This window comes from Globicephala melas, chromosome 19 (genome assembly GCF_963455315.2).
Source record: "Globicephala melas chromosome 19, mGloMel1.2, whole genome shotgun sequence".
NCBI classification, from domain to species: Eukaryota; Metazoa; Chordata; class Mammalia; order Artiodactyla; family Delphinidae; genus Globicephala; species Globicephala melas.
The window spans coordinates 3439487-3457000 of NC_083332.1; the positions used below are offsets into that span (position 1 = coordinate 3439487).

Here is a 17514-nt window from a genome sequence, read left to right on the forward strand (position 1 = left end):
AGTGGCTGATGGGAACCTCAGCTTCTTCTGGAGTTTAGGTGATGCTAAACACTAAGCAAGTAACACTCTTGTTTTGCACAAGGTGCTTGTGAAAGACAGAGTTGGGGTTATAAAGTCACTTCTGTAAGAGGCTCAGTAAGAAGGATGGCACGGAGAGCTGAATCCAGGGAGACTCAGGGCTTGATACTTCTTTCCAGGATTACTTGCCAGACCTTCTCTTTCAGCAGTTCGGATTCCTGGATTCCGAACAAGAGGTCTGTGATCACCAAGTCTGTGATCACACATTAGTGTTTCTGGGTCCTCCAGAAGTGGAACATTCCATCATGGTCCGGGGGCGAGGGGTGGGGAAACCTTCGCACTTAAGGTAGAGAGAAACCTCCAGTGTCCAGAGCACAGACCCAACGCACATCTAAGAGATGGATCCAGATAGAGCGGGGAGATACCATTCTTTCTGTGGAGGCAGAGGACCCTGATCAGAGCTCAGTGACCCAATGGAACCGTCGATGACGGGTGAGCGAAACTCACACGGACATTTAGGTCAGGGCTGGGCTGGGATCTGTTGTCTCCAGCAGATCCACTGCCTGACATCCCATCCTAAATCTCAGTCCATTTGGGTCGCATTGACTCCTCACTCAGAGCATGCCCAGCTCCTGTTCCGGGACCCAGGCTAGATTCCGGGATCTCTCTCCAGCCCAGTAGTTCTCAAATGGGGTGGTTCTTCTCTCTCCTCGCCCCCATGTCAAGAGACATTTGGGGCTGTTACAACTCGGGGAGGTGGTGCTACTGGTGGGTAGAGTCCAGAGATGCTGCTAAACGTTGTGCAGTGCACACTACAGCACCCTCCCCCACTCCGTACAGCGAAGAATTATCTAGCCCCGAAAGTCAACAGTGCCAAGGTTGAGAAGCCCTGGTTTACAGGGTTCTTGCCCCCAAAATAACCCATCTTTGACCACTCAATCTGGGGGAAAAGGCAGGGTTCCAAGTCAGGGGCAATTCTGCAAACTCAGCTTAGGGTAAGACACCCCTCTTTTTAGAGGACTGGCAATAGGGTCCACGTCAATGAGAAGAGAGGAAGCAAAGCTGGAGAGGATAAATAGACCGAGATATTTTACAAAGAAAAAGATGAACCAAAAAGTCCTTTATTTGGCCCTGCTGACCTCTTTGCTCCCCTTTCAGCCGGGTTTCCCCTTGCTCGCTCTGTTGCAGTCGTGCTGGTGGGTGTCTTGCTACTTCCCTGCCTTGGGCTCTCCACCTGCTGTTCTTTCTGTTCGCTGGGTGAGCGTTCTTGTGGCATTTCAGTATTTGATGTGACCGCCCTTCTCAGCACAGTCAACATGTCCTCACCCAGCTGACCACCAGATCTCATGGATGTCCGTCCCCCATCACACCCACCTTTTTCCATCACCCTATTTATGTCCTTACAAGCCAGGGGTTCTTATCTAGGTGGCTCTTAATGTTGTCCTCAAGGAGACATTTGGCACTGTCCAGAGAGACTTGGTTGTCACACATTGGGTGGGTGGGTGGTCCTGGCGTCTAGTGGGCAGAGGCCAGGAATGCTACTGACACCAAGCAGTGCTTAGGACAGTCCCTGCTATGCACTGGATGGTGTCCAAATGCACATGTTGAAGCCCTAACCCACCAATGTGACTCTATTTAGAAGAGAAACAGGGCTTCCCTGGTGGGCAGTGGTTAAGATCCCGCCAGCCAATGCAGGGGACACGGGTTCAAGCCCTGGTCTGGGAAGATCCCACATGCCGTGGAGCAACTAAGCCTGTGCGCCACAACTACTAAGCCTGCGCTCTAGAGCCCACGAGCCACAGCTCTTGAAGCCTGGGCGCCTAGAGCCCGTGCTCTGCAACAAGAGAAGCCACCACGATGAGTAGCCTGTGCATCGCAACAAAGAGTAGCCCCCGCTCACCGCAACTAGAGAAAGCCCGCGCGGAGCAACGAAGACCCAACATAGCCAAAGACAAATAAATAAAATAAATAAAATTTTTAAAAATATTAAAAAAAAGAAACAGGTTCGGGCATCTATCATAGAGAAATTGAAACCGTGGCATTAAATGAAGTCAACCAGGCTTGCGTTCAGAGAAACGTGGGTCCACCATAGAACCTTAAAGCTCTGGCGTTGGAGAGCCCGAAAACTCGGTGGTGGAGGGACTGTCAGAAGTGAGTAGGGACAGGTGTCAGAAAAAGCCATCGAAGTGACTATTTCAAGGAGGAAGTGGTCGTATGCAAGTACCAGAAGAACAAAATAAGGGTTGAGGAGTGTCCACTGAGAGTTCCAGGAAACACATTAGTGTTTGTGACAAAAGCAGCTTCTGAGGAAGTGTGGGGTGAGAAACCAGTTTCTAGTGGTTGAGGAACAAGTGTGAAGAGGCAAAGCAAAGACCGCCCATGTGGGGAATATCTCAGGGCAACTGGTCGCCCCGTCCATGGACCAGGAATAGTAGAAGGGGATGGACATTCTCCGAGTAATCGTATCCATGTTCTGAAGCTTTAGTTCCTTTTCCTAACTCAGAGTTAGGAAACTTTGGTGCCAGTGGTGATGGTGTAACAACTGTGGAGCACTGAGAAGTCCCTAGGACGGGGGACTTCCCTGACGGTCCAGAGGTTAAGACTTCGCCTTCCAATGCAGGGGGTGCGGGTTCGATCCCTGGTCTGGGAGCTAAGATCCCACATGCCTCATAGCCGAAAACCAAACCATAAAACAGAAGCAATAGTGTAACAAATTCAATAAACACTTTAAAAAGGGTCCACATCAAAAAAAAAATCTTAAAAAAATAAACCCGTAGCATGACGTCATGAACTCATGTATTACTAAGAAGGAGCTATTGTTCCCTCCTTTCGGCAAATGTAAGGTGAAAATAGAAAGGACGTATCTTGCCTCAGGAACACAGGTGTTAATGGAGGTCGAATTTGGTCCTTTCCCCCACCTCCTGATTCTTCCGTGCACCTGTTGTATGAAACGGGATGATGGAAGCAGGTAGGGAAGGCAGACTGGAGATCCAGTCTTGGTGTTGTAATGGGGAAGATGAAAGAACTTGGGGGTAAACACAGAAGGAAGAGAGGCAGGGCTGGGGTAGGGAAAGGAGATGCCATCTCAGCCTTCAAACCTCACCTTTCCTAATACCCATGAGACCAGGCAACGGTAGCATCAACCCGCAGAAACAGATCACCAAATGTGAGGGCACCTTGAGAAGGAGAGGTAGGTTGGATCAGTGCTGTGATGGAGTGATGAGTGTGCCTGCTTAAAAAAAAATTACATATATATATATATATATATATATATCAGCCATGAGAAAGAAGGAAGGAAATTTTGCCATTTATGACAAAAAGGATGGACCTTGAGGGCATTATGCTAAGTGAAATAAGTCAGAGAAAGACAAATACTGTATGATATCACTTAAATGTGTACCCTAAAAATCCATACTCGTGGAAACAGAGAGCAGAATGGTGGTGCGTAAAGGCTGGGGGGTGGAGGAAATGGGGAGCTGATGTTTAAGGGTGCAAACTTGCAACTAGTAGACAAATAAGTCCTGGAGACCTAGTGCACGGTATAGTGATTACAGACAACAGTATCGTATGATCATCATCAAACTTGGTAAGAGAGCAGGTCTTAATTATTCCAGCCACAAAAAGGAAGTGGCAGCTATGTGACGTGATAGAGGTGTTGGCTAATGCTACAACGGCAATCCTTTTACAATAGGTAAATGTATCAAAGCAACACATTGTATACCTTAAACCTACACAGTATTCTATGTCGATTATATTTCAATGAAAAGGAAAACACTTTTCAGTTTGGGACAACAGAGGCTCTCTGATGTCTCTTGATGTTGCCCCAAATGTATCCTTTTCTTATCACACCTGTCATGGTTCATCTACAATATCAACGCCAGTGGGTGGGCATGAGGGCAAAAAAGGTCCCCTTTGTCCACCCAGGTGCCCAATTTACAAACTTCAGAGTTTTTTTTTTTAATTGGAGTACAGTTGATTTACAATGTTGTGTCAGTTTCAGGTGTACAGCAAAGTGAATCTGTTATACATTTATCCAGTCTTTTTAGATTCTTTTCCCGTATAGGTCATTACAGAGTATTGAGTAGATTTCCCTGTGCTCTACAGTAGGTCCTTATTAGTTATCTGTTTTATGTACAGTAGTGTGTGTGTGTCAATCCCAGTCTCCCAATTCATCCCTCGCCCCCTTACCTTCTGGTAACCACAAAAAACTCAGACTTCTTGTTGACCCTGCCACCTGCCCACCCATCATTTCTAAACAATAAAATGAAGTATGGCTTCTGTGCCTGGAATATGTCAAAGGTGTCTACTTTCTGAGTGGTTATCGACGTTCACCTGGAATAATGTAGCAGCCTCCTAACTGATTTCACTGGATATGTTCCTTCTTATTTTTGAATGGAAACAAACTTAGCAAAAGAAGAATACAAAGGAATTTTCTAACTGGGACAATGAGTATCTACAAAAAATTATAGCAATTAGCTTACTCAATGGTAAGATATTAAAAATATTCCCCATAATATTGGTACTAAGAAAAGGGCACCTGCTATCACCACTTCTATTGATTAATGTACTGGAGGTTCTAGCCAGGTAATAAGACAGTAAAAAAAAAAAAAAGAAATTAATTTTGGAAAAAAAATCCTAAAAATGTTTGAACCTAAAAATAATCTTAAATAGTCTAAAACGGTTAAGATTAAGAAGTGAGCTTTGCAAGACACATTCCATATAAAAAAATCAATTTTATTTTTATACTACCAGCAACCAACAGAAGCAATAAAATTATTTAAAGAATGATACTACTTACAAAATAAAAGTCATGTAAGTAGGGATCTCTCTGGAGGAGATGTAACTAGTGGATATTTCTGGTGGGTATCTAACAAAAGATATGCACATTCTCTACGTGGAATACTGTAAGATATTATTTAGAGACGTTACTGAACATGAAGTTAAATGGTGAAATATACCACATTTAAGGTTTGAAACTTCCAAGGTTGGAAAGATTGAAGAGGTGATGATTCTCTGTAAATTGATCCGTAGCTTGGATACAATCTCATGTGAAATCCAGGTGGGTGTTTTGTGAACCCTGATACCCTAAAGTTAGTATTGAAATCCAAAACACGCAGAATAATCAAGGCAATCTTGAAAAATAAGGACAGAGCTAGAGAATATGTTATCAGGTCTCAAGACCTACGTGTACCTGTCACTCACAGCTGGACCTCCATCTGGCTTACCAGTATTAGTTATGGAACCTATATCGTTCTGGTTGTCAGCACTAGAACTAGGTGAGCCATTCTCAACTCTTCTGTCTCCCCCCACCTACCATGCTTTTGTTTTCTTTGCATATGTCCTTCCTCTCACTGCAACCAGAAGGGTCTTCACACAGTGTAGAAATCACCATATTACATCCATGATCAAAATGCTTGGTGAGCTCCCTTTGCCTTAAGGATAAAATGTGCATTTATTTATGTGGCTTCCATGGCCATGGCCAGCATCGTCCACAGCTACTCTTTTCTGTCACAATCAGAGCTCTAGTTATACTGAACGTTTTCACCCTCAGTCTTACATCCGAGCCTTTGGATACATTGGTACAGACAGCTGCCGTCTTCCCCTTCTTCACCCCTGCATCTCCCTCAATGTCTCTATATAATGGAATCTTTCACAGGAAGGGGCTCCAAGGGCATCCTCTAGTTCCTCTCTCACGAGACATTGATTTTCTCACTTCTTGAAGATCTCTACTCCTGGACGATAAATCCTGTTATGGTGGGGATAATGTTTGCCTTGGTGTGTTGCACTCTCACCAGTGCCTGACACACAGTAGGCTCTTATGACAAGGACTGGAATTGCTTATTACAACTCTGTTACCTTTCACTTCATTGGTAACGGAAGTACCAATATTCAGCTTGCCACAGAGCTATTTGGAAAAAAGGCTACGTCGTCCACCTCCCTTGCATCTAGGTGTGGAAAGCTGTTAAGTTCTGACCATGGGGAAATAAATGAAAGTGCTTTTGGAGTGTTTCCAGTAAATCATCCTCACAAACAATTGGCCAGTACTTTACCCCCACCCTCCTCCCCTCCCTTCCTCTCTCCTTCCTTCCTTTCTCCCCATGCTTCATTTTGCGGTCTGAGATACAAGCCATGTTCAGTATTTCAGAAAGAGCGTTGCAATACTTGACCCTCTGGCATTGACCAGTTTTGGAAGATTTTAACCTGGACTGCCAAGGACAGCATAGGGCCATGGTGGTGAAGACCCCTCCGTCCCCTCGAGGAGCCTCCTGTGCCCAGGTCAAGCCCTGCCTTTATATCTTGACCCCTAACATATTTCTCCCTGACCCATTTTTTCCTTGAGACTCTAGGTTTCTTGCCATAAACTAGGATATGGAAAGGTTGGAATGTCCTGAACCCACCCCAAGCAGGTCCATCTCATCTTGAGATGAAGACTATAAATGGGGATTAGCTAGAAAGTCTTGGACCTTAGAACACCTGGTAGGTGAAGACCAGAAAGGAGAACATTCAGTATTGGGGCCACTAGTAATGAGGTAGTACTTGGTATGAGTGTTAATTGCCCTTAGTATCAGGAGTAATAATGGTCATCGTGCATTGAGTAACGCACACGTGTCAGAGCTTATGCTGGTTTCTGGATATTCTTGATCTCCAGATCTTCACGTTATCCCTTTGAGGTTGGAATGAATAGTCGCTGGTAGTTAACAGAAAATGCAGCTTTAAGAACGAATTTGACCCGTGTAAGGTGTCACAATATTGAGAGGAGGCGGGGACCCACATAATGGGTATATTAGTGGGTTGACCAAGTCGAAACTCTCAACAAGGAGAGCGTTTGTGATGCCCAGACAACATTTCAAGGACCACGCATGGGAGTCTCAAGTTCAAGTGGCACTCTGACCCCATTTATAGATCCATTTGTTCAACATACATTTCCTGAGAACTCTCTGAGTAGTGGGAACTACGAACACAGCCATTACACCTGACATAAATTTAATTCACATGAGTTCGCAGTCGATACAGGAAAATGGATACGTAGGCAGTATTAGGGTTCAAATGCTGTTGTAGAGAATTACAGGTGCTTTGGGACTATGAAAGTAGTATCTTAAGTCAAGCTGGAGGATTTGGGAAATCATCTTGGAGGAGATGATACCTACTGGGAGACCCAAAGAACAAGGCAAGGTGTGGATAAAGAAGTGGAGAAGAAGAAATCCTGCAAGGGCGTAGGATAGAGGGAACTGGGGCATGGCTGCCATCCAGCCAGGACACATTGGTATAGATGTGCTGTTTGTTTATACGCCTGCATCTCCATTGACTGGTTGTTGCCTCTCCGGCTCTGGTTCTGTCTGATAAGTGCACCTATTCTGTACTGGTGGTTAAATATTTTGAATGACATGTGCAAGAGACAGCAAAGAAGAAATAGGGATAAAGACAAAAGTAGGGAGGAGATACTCCCACAGCCATGCCGTTAAAGATGTTTTCAGGAAAGACCAGAGTTTGGTTTGCAGGAAGCAAGTGCGACAGTACTTAGAACCTAGGAGAGACAATGGGTTTTGCCTACAGAAGGAATTTAGCGCTCTCATCCCCAGCCCTCTGCCAGACTCCGTGCCGTTCTCGCTTCGTCTTCTGCGATGACTCTCTCCTCCATGGGCTCAACTCGGAGCTCCCACAGCCCAAGGTCAGGGTCAGCTTGCAGCTTTACCTGTGGCCACTGCATCTCTCGGTCATTTCTCCAGGGCTTTGTGCTCTGAACCTTCTGCATTCCTGACTTGAAGCCCTGCTGGCTCTCTCCTGAAGCTTCTTCCTGTGAAGCCAGTCTTCAACCGGGAGCCACACGAGGGCCACCAGGACCAGGAAAACTAGGCCAATCCGAAGGAGATTCTGGGCATTGTGATCCCAGAGGACAGGATCTGGGGTCAGAAGAACGAGAGTGATGGCTCACAGGAACCTACCAAGACCCCTTCACCCCATCTCTCTTCCTCTTTCCTTTCCTGATCTTATGTCCTTTAGCGCCTCCAGCCCCCACTGCTGGCTTACCTTCCTGGAATTGGGTCTCTGTGGTTAACATGTAGGAGTCCCAGTGGTCTGCAGAGGATAAGGAAAGAGGAGACGTGAGGAAAAGAGATGATGTGGCCTCTTCCATCGCAGGCTCTCCTACCCTTGGTTATACTCCGTGACGTTCTATAGCTTCTCTAGGTCCACCCCTCGCACTCCAGGTCCCAGTGGCTTCATCTGGCAGGTGGAGTGGAAGAGGGCAAAGACATACTGTATAGCACAGGGAGCTCTACTTAACGCACTGTCGTGTCCTCAGTGGAGGGGATATATGTATACCTATGGCTGATTCATTTTGCTGTGCAGTAGACGCTAACGCAACATTGTAAGGCAACTATGGTCCGATAGAAATTAATTAAAAACAAAACAAAAGACAGACCAGAGGAAGAATTCAGCTCTAGGACTCATAAGCGTGTGTCTCCAGGCGTATCTTCTGTGTGAGCCTCCGTTTCCTCATTAAGTCAACCGCCATCCTTTCTTCTTTGTCCCACTGGTCACGTCATTCAGTCTTTTTTTTTTTTTTTATGATTCTATATATATGGCATTCTTTTTTTTTTTTCACACACACACTGTATTTTATTTTTACAAGAGATAAATAAACTGACACCAGGCATTGGAAATGGATGACCACCACAAAAGCAACAATGATTGCAATTACCAAACACGAAACACTCACACTATGTCATAATATTGACATTCAGTCCAGGAATCCTCCACTGTACGTCATTCAGTCTTAACCAAACTTCTTCAAGGTCCTCAGTGAGCTGCCTCAGCCCACCACACCCCTGCCATCCCCCCTCTGACATCATTTCCAGTCCACTGGGCTCCTGGCTGTTCTTCTATCACCCTGCCCATCTTTCTGCCTTAGGGCGTAGGCCTAAGGACTCATGCCCTCAACTCTTCCAGCTCTTTTCTTCCTTCCTTCCTTCCTTCCTTCCTTCCTTTCTTTCTCCTTCCTCCCTCCCTCCCTCCCTCCCTCTCTTCCTTCCTTTGTCATTATTGAATTTGTTACAGTATTGCTTCTGTTTTATGTTTTGGTTTTTTGGCCTCGAGGCAGGTGGGATCTTAGCTCCCCGGCCAGGGATCGAACCCGCATCCCTGCATTGGAAGGCGAAGTCTTAACCACTGGACCGCCAGGGAAGTCCTTCAGCTCTTTGCTTGAAGCCTCCTTCTCTGTGAGGCCAGTGTGGACAACTCTGTTCAGTGCTGCCACCTGCCCTCCTCCCCATCACCGTAATGCCATTCGTTCTACATTGTCCTTTTCCACATCGTCATTTCCTCCTTGTGTGCTATGTCATCGATTGATGTATCCTGACTTAGATTCATGGTCTGCCTTCTCTCGCTAGAGTACGAGTGCCACACAAGCAAGGATCTCTGGTTGACCAATAGAACTGTAGTTCATGGCATACGCTATACACTCAAGGGATATTGTGAACGAATGCCAGGGTTTTAGTGTCACTGGGAGGCTTTGAGTCCTTCCCCAAGTTTAGAAGTCCGTGTTACTCACCAGAAGAGGTGTGCTCTGTGGGCGCAAAGGTGGTGTCCCCGGCATCTCCTGGCAATGGAGACAAGGAGAAAAATCAAGGGATCTGGTCTTTCCACTTATTCTCTACACTCCGCCCCCCGCCCGCCACCTCTCTGGCGATATTCCTCATGAGCTATCAGATGGGCCTCTGGGAGATCAACGTGGATGAGGGCATTGGTGAAAAGTACCCCCTGTGCGTCTTCCCACCTGCCTCTTTGCTGCCTCTCTCATTATTTGGGGGGTCAGTTAGGGATCCAGAAAGGACACGGGGTAAAACTGGGGGGTGTCCTCACCTTTGACCAGGAGCTTCACAGGCTCACTGGGGAAAGACCATGCATGTGTGTTATAGGAGCCAAAACATCTGTACGTGCCTCTGTGAGCTGTGCTCACAGGGCCCATGGGGAACTCCGCCTGGATGTTCCCGTATCTGCGCTGTGGGCGGCTGGATCTTCCCTCCTTGAGCAGAAAGAAGGTGCTTGTTGCTGTTTCTAGGCGGCAACGGAAGGTCACTTCCTCTCCTGAGGTCACCTCGGGTCTGGGTTGAACTGAGAGGGTGGGTGTGTCATACAGTCCTGCGAGAGAAGGTGGCTGGTAGGTAAAGAACGTAACTTTTTTTTGACCAGGCGACATGTGGGATCTTAGTTCCCCGACCAGGGGTTGAACCCACGCCCACTTCATTGGAAGTGGCGGAGTCTTAACCACTGGACCACCAGGGAAGTCCCGGTAAAGAGCATCTTTATCCTGCCTCCTATATCCCCCATCCCTCTTCTCCTTAGGACCGGGATATCGCTCCCCAGAATCTTGGTCTCTTCTTCTGTGTCCTGGGTTTGTCTCGGTCATGGACATACCCTCCCTGATCTCTCCCTTCACGACTGAGACAGTTGCTCCCCTAGCTTCCAGGAGTGTTAAGATGAATCTCTTTCTAATGATACAGATGAACTTATTTGCAAAGCAGAAATAGAGGCACAGCTGTAGAGAACAAATGTATGGATACCAAGGGTGGCTGGGATGAATTGGGAGATTGGGATCGACATATATACACTATTGATACTACGTATAAAATAGATAACTAATGAGAACCTACACTGTAGAGCACAGGGGACTCTACTCGATGCTCTGCGGTGGCCTAAATGGGGAGGAAATCCAAAAAAGAGGGGACGTATGTATACGTATAGCTGATTCACTTTGCTGTACAGCAGAAACTAACACAACATTGTAAAGCAACTCTACCTCAATAAAAATTAATTTAAAAAAGATGACTCTCTGGGAATCGCCCTACGTCATCGGTCCTCAGTGTTTGGTCCTTGGGACCAGCAACCTCCGCGTCGTCAGGAACCTTGTTAGAAATGCAAATTGCCAAGCTCTACCCCAGACCTACTGCCTCAGAAACTTAGGAGAGCAGCCATCTGTGTTTTAAAACATCATTATCACTTTTAGTCGTAGTAAAATATACATAAATCTACCATCTTAAGTATTTTTTTGTGTGTGTGTGTGAGGTATGTGGGCCTCTCCCTGCTGTGGCCTCTCCCGTTGCGGAGCACAGGCTCCGGACGCGCAGGCTCAGCGGCCATGGCTCACGGGCCCAGCCGCTCCCCGGCATGTGGGATCTTCCCGGACCGGGGTACGAACCCTTGTCCCCTGCATCGGCAGGCGGACCCTCAACCACTGCGCCACCAGGGAAGCCCCATCTTATTTTTAATGTTTTTTTTGTATTTTTAATTGTACAGTTCTGTGGTATTAAGTACATCAACATCGTTGTACAACCATTATCACCATTAGTCTCCGGAACGCTTTTCATCTTGCATAACTGAAAGTCTGTACCCGTTAAACACTAACTCTTCACTCCCCCTTCCCCCAGCCCCTGCTAACCACCATTCTCATTTCTGCCTCTGAATTTGAGTATTTTAAGTACCCCATGTAAATGGAAATGTACACTTATTGATCCTTTGAGGACTGGCTTATTTCACTCAATATAACGCCCTCAAGTTCATCCATGTTGTATCATGTGTTAGAATTTCCTTCCTTTTTAAGGCTGAATGATACTCAGTTGTATGGATGGACCGCATTTTCTCCATCCATTCATTCACTGATAGGCAAAGGATGTTTCCACCTTCTGGCTATTATGAATAATGCTTCCATGAACATGGTCTCACTGAAGTCATCTGTGCGTCTGCAAGCCCTACAGGTGATTCTGATATCTACTAAAGTTTGAGAACCATATCCCTCAACTGAAGGGAACTATCTGACCCAAGCTTACCTGGCCAGCCAGTCACCTTAACCCCATTTACTTTGTCTTTTTTCCATACCACCGTTTCGCCCTCACATGCTATATAATTGATTTGAATTTCCTGACTTTGACTCATGGTCTGTCTTCTGCTAGAATACAAGAACCACAAAAGCAAGGGTATTTGTCTGCAATCTCCCTAAGAGTGGTTCCCAGCCAATCACTGTTTGATGCAGTGGGGGGTACAGAGCTTCCAGCCTCATTTCAATACTATTCTGAAAGGCCACCCAGGTCCAGAGTCCCACGTCTGCTCGGCTGAGGTCTCAGGGGAAGCTGCATCACAGTCCAACCTCCCCTTCGGCCCAGCCTGTCCCCCTCACTCATCACAGGTGTGACGTTTGAGGACACTCCACAGTAATCCCCTCTGTGCACGAATATCCATCTCAGAGCCTCTTTTCTGAAGAACCTAAGACAGATCTGCTTCTGGGACATAGAGACAATTCTCTAAAGATAATCCCTGTAGGAAATAATCAACCCTCAACATTACCCTCGAGACAAATAATAGCATCTGAGTGAGGCTTGGAAGAGAGCAAAGGAGATGAACAAGGGATGACCCTGCCCAGGAGTCAGGCTGAGGCGTTGACTCTACAGATATGCAGTGGGACAGTTACCTGTTACCACCAGATCCAGAGGGTCACTGGGCTCTGACCAGAGCTCCCCACTTCGATAGAAGCACCTGTACTGCCCTGCAGTCTGTGAGGTCATGGACGGGATGGGGAACTTGACTCTGTTCGACATTCCAGGTGACTTCGGTCTCCTGAAGGCAGAAAGACCTCCCTCAAAGTGCAGTTGGTACTCAGCGGCCTCGTGAGTTCCTTGACACCAGATGATGGCCAGTTTTCCTTCTGGAATCATGAAACTGGGTTTGACCCAGATGACAGGTTTGGAGAGAGTCTCTGGAAAGGAATCAGAGGCTGGAGTTCCAGATAAAGGCCCTGCTCACCCGACTTTCCACCCAGCTGCTGGTCTCAAGCCCTCCTAGCAAGCCAGAGCCCCTGCCCTCTCTTCCAGTTGTTCTCACGTGGGTACTTAGTCTCAAACCAGACGCTGGGGCTTTGAAGGAAGGACTCACGCTTCTGGGTGCTGGTCCCCTGGCTCAGAGACAGCCCTGGAAAACAGGAATCATGAGATACATCGCCCCATCCACACGAGACCCCTGAATTCCATGTCTCTTCCATGCAGGAACTCACCAAGAAAGAGAAGGGCAGCAGGTGCCGAAGGCATAGCTCAGATTGTGCCTGGCTCGTGTGGAGAGCTGGGGGAGACTGAGTCCAGCAGGCCAGGGAGAGGCACAGGATGCGGTGAGTGAAGCCCAGCGCCAACCACCGCGGGACTTTCACACTGACTTTTTTATGAGAAGATTCAAAGATCTCCCCCCACCTCTGGCCATCGGGTATAAGGAGAGGAAATGGTCCCCATGACACATCTGATCATATATGTGGTTTCTAACCAGAACCTCTGATAGTTGTCTGCCCGAACTGAAACTCATTTCGGGGTCAACTTCTAAATTTTGAAATATGGACATTATGCCCAGGGAAGGCATAGGGTAGTGTGCAGAGCAAAAGCCTTAGAGTCATTAAAAAAAATAGGTGTTTGGGCTTCCTTGGTGGCGCGGTGGTTGAGAGTCCGCCTGCCGATGTAGGGGACACGGGTTCGTGCCCCGGTCCGGAAAGATCCCACATGCCGTGGAGCGGCTGGGCCCGTGAGCCATGGCCACTGAGCCTGCGCGTCTGGAGCCTGTGCTCCGCAATGGGAGAGGCCACAGCAGTGAGAGGCCTGCGCACCGCAAAAAAAAAAAAAAAAAAAAGGTGTTTTCCACTTTGGCTCCCCTGGGTACATTCATGTGCTTGGATGTTAACTGGTTTCATCAGAATAGAATGATAATACTACCTTCTTCAAAGATTTGTTATAATGTTTCAATAAATAATATTTTTAAGCAAAAATATATTTTATTTGTTACATAATGACATTCCTGTAGTCTTTTATAAAGCAGAAATTAAATTTTAAACTATTAAGTACTTAATATTAAAATATTGTCTGTTATAAAGCAGAAATTAAATATTAAAATATTAGGTACTTTAAAATATTAAGTACTTAAATATTAAGATATTAAGTATTAATATTAAGTAGTATAATATTAATATATTAAGTACTTAATATATTTTAAATGCAAAATGTGTCCTCTGTTCTTTTTTTAAGGGTCTAAATAATTTTAAATTAATTAATTACTTAATTGAAGTATAGTTGATCAACAGTATTGGATTTGTTCCAGGTGGACAGCACAGTGATTCACTATTTTTGCAGATTATCCTCCATCATAAATTATTACAAGATAATGGCTATAATTCCCTGTGCTATATAGTGTATTCTTGTTGCTTATCTATTTTATACATATTAGTTTGTATCTCTTAATCCCATACCCTATATTTTTCCGGACCCCCTTCCCTCTTCCGTTTGGTAACCACTAGTTTGTTTTCTGTGTCTGTGAGTCTGTTTCTGTTTTGCATATACATTCATTTGTATTATTTTTTAGAGTCTACATATAAGTGATAGCATATAGTATTTGTCTTTCTCTGTCTGACTTATTTCACTAAGCATAATGTTCTCTAGGTTCATCTATGTTGCTGCCAATGGTAGAATTTCATTCTATTTTATGGCTGAGTAATATTCCACTGTGTGTGTGTGTGCGTGTGCGCGTGTGTATCTATCACATATACCACATCTTCTTAATCCAGTCGTCTGTTGATGGACACTGGGGTTGCTTCTGTGTCCTGACTATTGTAAACAGTGTTGCTATGGACATTAGGATGCATGTATGTTTTTGAATCAGTGCTTTCATTTGTTCCGGATGTATACCCAGGTGCGGAATTGCTGGATCATATGGTAGTTTTATTTTTAATTTTTTGAGGATCCTCCGTACTGTTCTCCATAGTGCCTACACCAATTTACATTCCCACCAACAGTGTAGGAGGGTTCCCTTTTCTCCCCACCCTCTCCAGCATTTATTATTTGTAGACTTTTTGATGGTGGCCATTCTGACAGGTGTGAGGGGATATCTCAGTGTTGTTTTGATTTGCACCTCTCTGATAATTAGAGATGTTGAGCATCTTTTCACACGCCTGTTGGCCATCTGTGTGTCATCTTCCCTGTATCTGTGGTGCACTGGTAGGTGGTGTGGACCCTCGCCTGTCTGACTGTCAGGCCCTGCCTCGCATGGTGGCTGCTTACCCACTGGTGGGCAGGCCCAGGTTCCAGGGTGGCTTCTTGTGGGACCCCAGGGATCCTGGGGCTGGTGGTGTCCCACTGTGGATGGTTTCCTTTGCTGTGCAGAATCTTTTTAGTTTTATGTAGTCCCACTTGTGTATTTTTGCTTTTGTTGCCTGTGCTTTTGGTGTCATATCCAAAAAAATTATTGACAAGATCAATGTTACGGTACATTTTTTCTTATGTTTTCTACTGGGAGTGTTAGTGTTTGGGGTTTTATGTTTAAGTCTTTTTTTAGAAAAGTAAATTTATTTATATATATATATATTTTGGCTGCGTTGGGTCTTCGTTACTGCATGAGGGCTTTCTCTAGTTGTGGCGAGTGGGGGCTGCTCTTCATTGTGGTGCGCGGGCTTCTCATTGCAGTGGCTTCTCTTGTTGAGGAGCACGGGCTCTAGACACACGGGCTTCAGTAGTTGTGGCACGCAGGCTCAGTAGTTGTGGCCCACGTGCTTAGTTGCTCCGCGGCATGTGGGATCTTCCCCAACCAGGGCTTGGAGCTGTGTCCCCTGCATTGGCAGGCGGATTCTTAACCACTGCGCCACCAGGGAAGTCCCTATGTTTAAGTCTTTAATCCATTTTAAGTTAACTTTTATGTGTGGTGTAAAAAAGCGTCGAATTTCATTCTTTCACAGATGTTTTCTTCCAGGCCGTGGCTTTTCATTTCTCTTGATACTGTCTATCACAGAGTAGCATTTTTAAATTTTAATCAATCCCAGCTTATCGATTTTTCCTCTCATGGATCATGTCTTTGGTGTTGTATCTAAAAAGGCATCACAAAACCCAAGATCGTCTATGTTGTTTTCTAAGAGTTTTGTAGTTTTCGTTTTACATTTAGGTCTGTGATCCATTTTGAGTTCGCTTTTGTGAAGGATGTAAGGTCTGTCTAGATTCATGTTTTTGCGTGTGGATGTCCGGGTGTTCCAGCCCCGTTTGTTGAAGAGAGTCTCTTTGCTCCACTGTATTGCTCTTGTTCCTTTGTGAAAAATCAGTTGACTGTATTTATATGGGTCTATTTCTGAGCTATCTATTCCATTCTGTTGATCTATTTGTCTATTTTTTGGTCAATGACACACTCTCTTGGTTATTTATAGTAATTCTTGAAGTTGGTATGGAAATGGGGGCGAGTGCTACCCCCGCATCACATAATAGTAATGATACTTTCCTCCTCTATTTTTCGCTATGTAGCTCACCAACTCAGAGTGGAACAGTTTATTCCAGCAGTGTGCAAAGATCTGAAGATAAAATCATCTTGAGAGGCAAGGTTTCTGGTAACCAGACTTGAAAAACATTTCCTATGTGTAGGCACTGTTCTGAGTGGCTGGCATCATTCATTCATTGAATTCTCATGATAACCCGATGAAGTTGACAGCATTTACTCCACCATTTCCAGATAAGGAACTGAAACACAAATAAGGTAAATAAATGCCATGTTTTATCCAGCTCATTAGAGGGGTTGGGTGACCATCTTAGGGGAATATGCTCTGAACCTGGAGTGTCTTCCCTGGACACCACATACTAAGGGCAGTCATGCCATCCATTCTCCCTACGTTTGCCTCTGGTTTCTCAGGTACTTCTCTGTATCTATTTAGTCCAGCCCCAGTTTTCACCTTAAGCTCACACCTGTGCTCCTAGGACTATCCCCGTATGCACACTGTAAGCCCTGTTGGAGATGATGGATTTCAAGTCATGACTCAGCCACTGAGGGTGTTACTAATAATTTAATCATTTTTGATAGTTGAAGAAACTCAACTTAATTGAGATATAATATACATACTATACAATTTACCATTTAAAGTGTAGAATTCAGTGGTTTTTATTATATTGAGAGTTGCTCAACCATCACCATAATCTAATTTCAGAACTTTTTAATCACCCCCCCCCCCAAAAAAAACCCCTCCAATACCCACTAGCACTCACTGTCCAATACCCCCTCACTCTCCCAGCTTTGGGCAACCACTAATCTACTTTCAGTTTCTATAGACCACAAAGAACTTTTTAAAAATTGTGGCAAAACATACATAACACAAAATTTACCATTTTAACCATTTTTAAAAGTTTTTTTTTATTATGGTAAAAAGCTCCACATACATGAAATTTATCACCTTTACCATTTTTTTTTTGTTTTGCGGTACCCGGGCCTCTCACTGTTGTGGCCTCTCCCGTTGCGGAGCACAGGCTCCGGACGCGCAGGCTCAGCGGCCATGGCTCACGGGCCCAGCCGCTCCGCGGCATGTGGGATCTTCCCGGACCGGGGCACGAACCCGTGTCCCCTGCATCGGCAGGCAGACTCTCAACCACTGCACCACGAGGGAAGCCCGCCTTTACCACTTTTAAGTGTACAGTTCAGTGGCAACTAGGACATGTACATCATCATGTA

At 45.5% G+C, this 17514-nt stretch overlaps 2 protein-coding genes across 13 annotated transcripts in view; one reads left to right on the forward strand and one right to left on the reverse strand.

Moving 5' to 3' along the window:
- Window positions 1-17514, forward strand: part of NLRP7 (NLR family pyrin domain containing 7) — a 232412-nt gene that overhangs the window by 27273 nt on the left and 187625 nt on the right. Inside the window, exons 7-8 of one of the 12 annotated variants that reach the window (XM_060289602.1) lie at window positions 13053-13171; window positions 16323-16897. The exons of 10 other annotated variants lie outside the window; for them this stretch is intronic. In XM_060289602.1, coding sequence (XP_060145585.1) covers window positions 13053-13171; window positions 16323-16390 — 187 coding nt within the window. In that variant the 3' untranslated portion in view covers window positions 16391-16897. Of the gene's footprint in view, window positions 1-13052; window positions 13172-16322; window positions 16898-17514 lie in introns of those variants that run through there. One more of the 12 variants, XM_030851342.2, reaches the window with a different exon arrangement.
- Window positions 7708-13094, reverse strand: NCR1 (natural cytotoxicity triggering receptor 1). The gene is made up of 7 exons (XM_030851358.2): window positions 13061-13094; window positions 12892-12978; window positions 12482-12766; window positions 9880-10158; window positions 9569-9616; window positions 8047-8094; window positions 7708-7919 (listed from the first exon to the last, which is right to left on the reverse strand). Exons 1-7 carry the CDS (start codon window positions 13092-13094, stop codon window positions 7708-7710), a joined length of 993 nt encoding a protein of 330 aa, XP_030707218.1.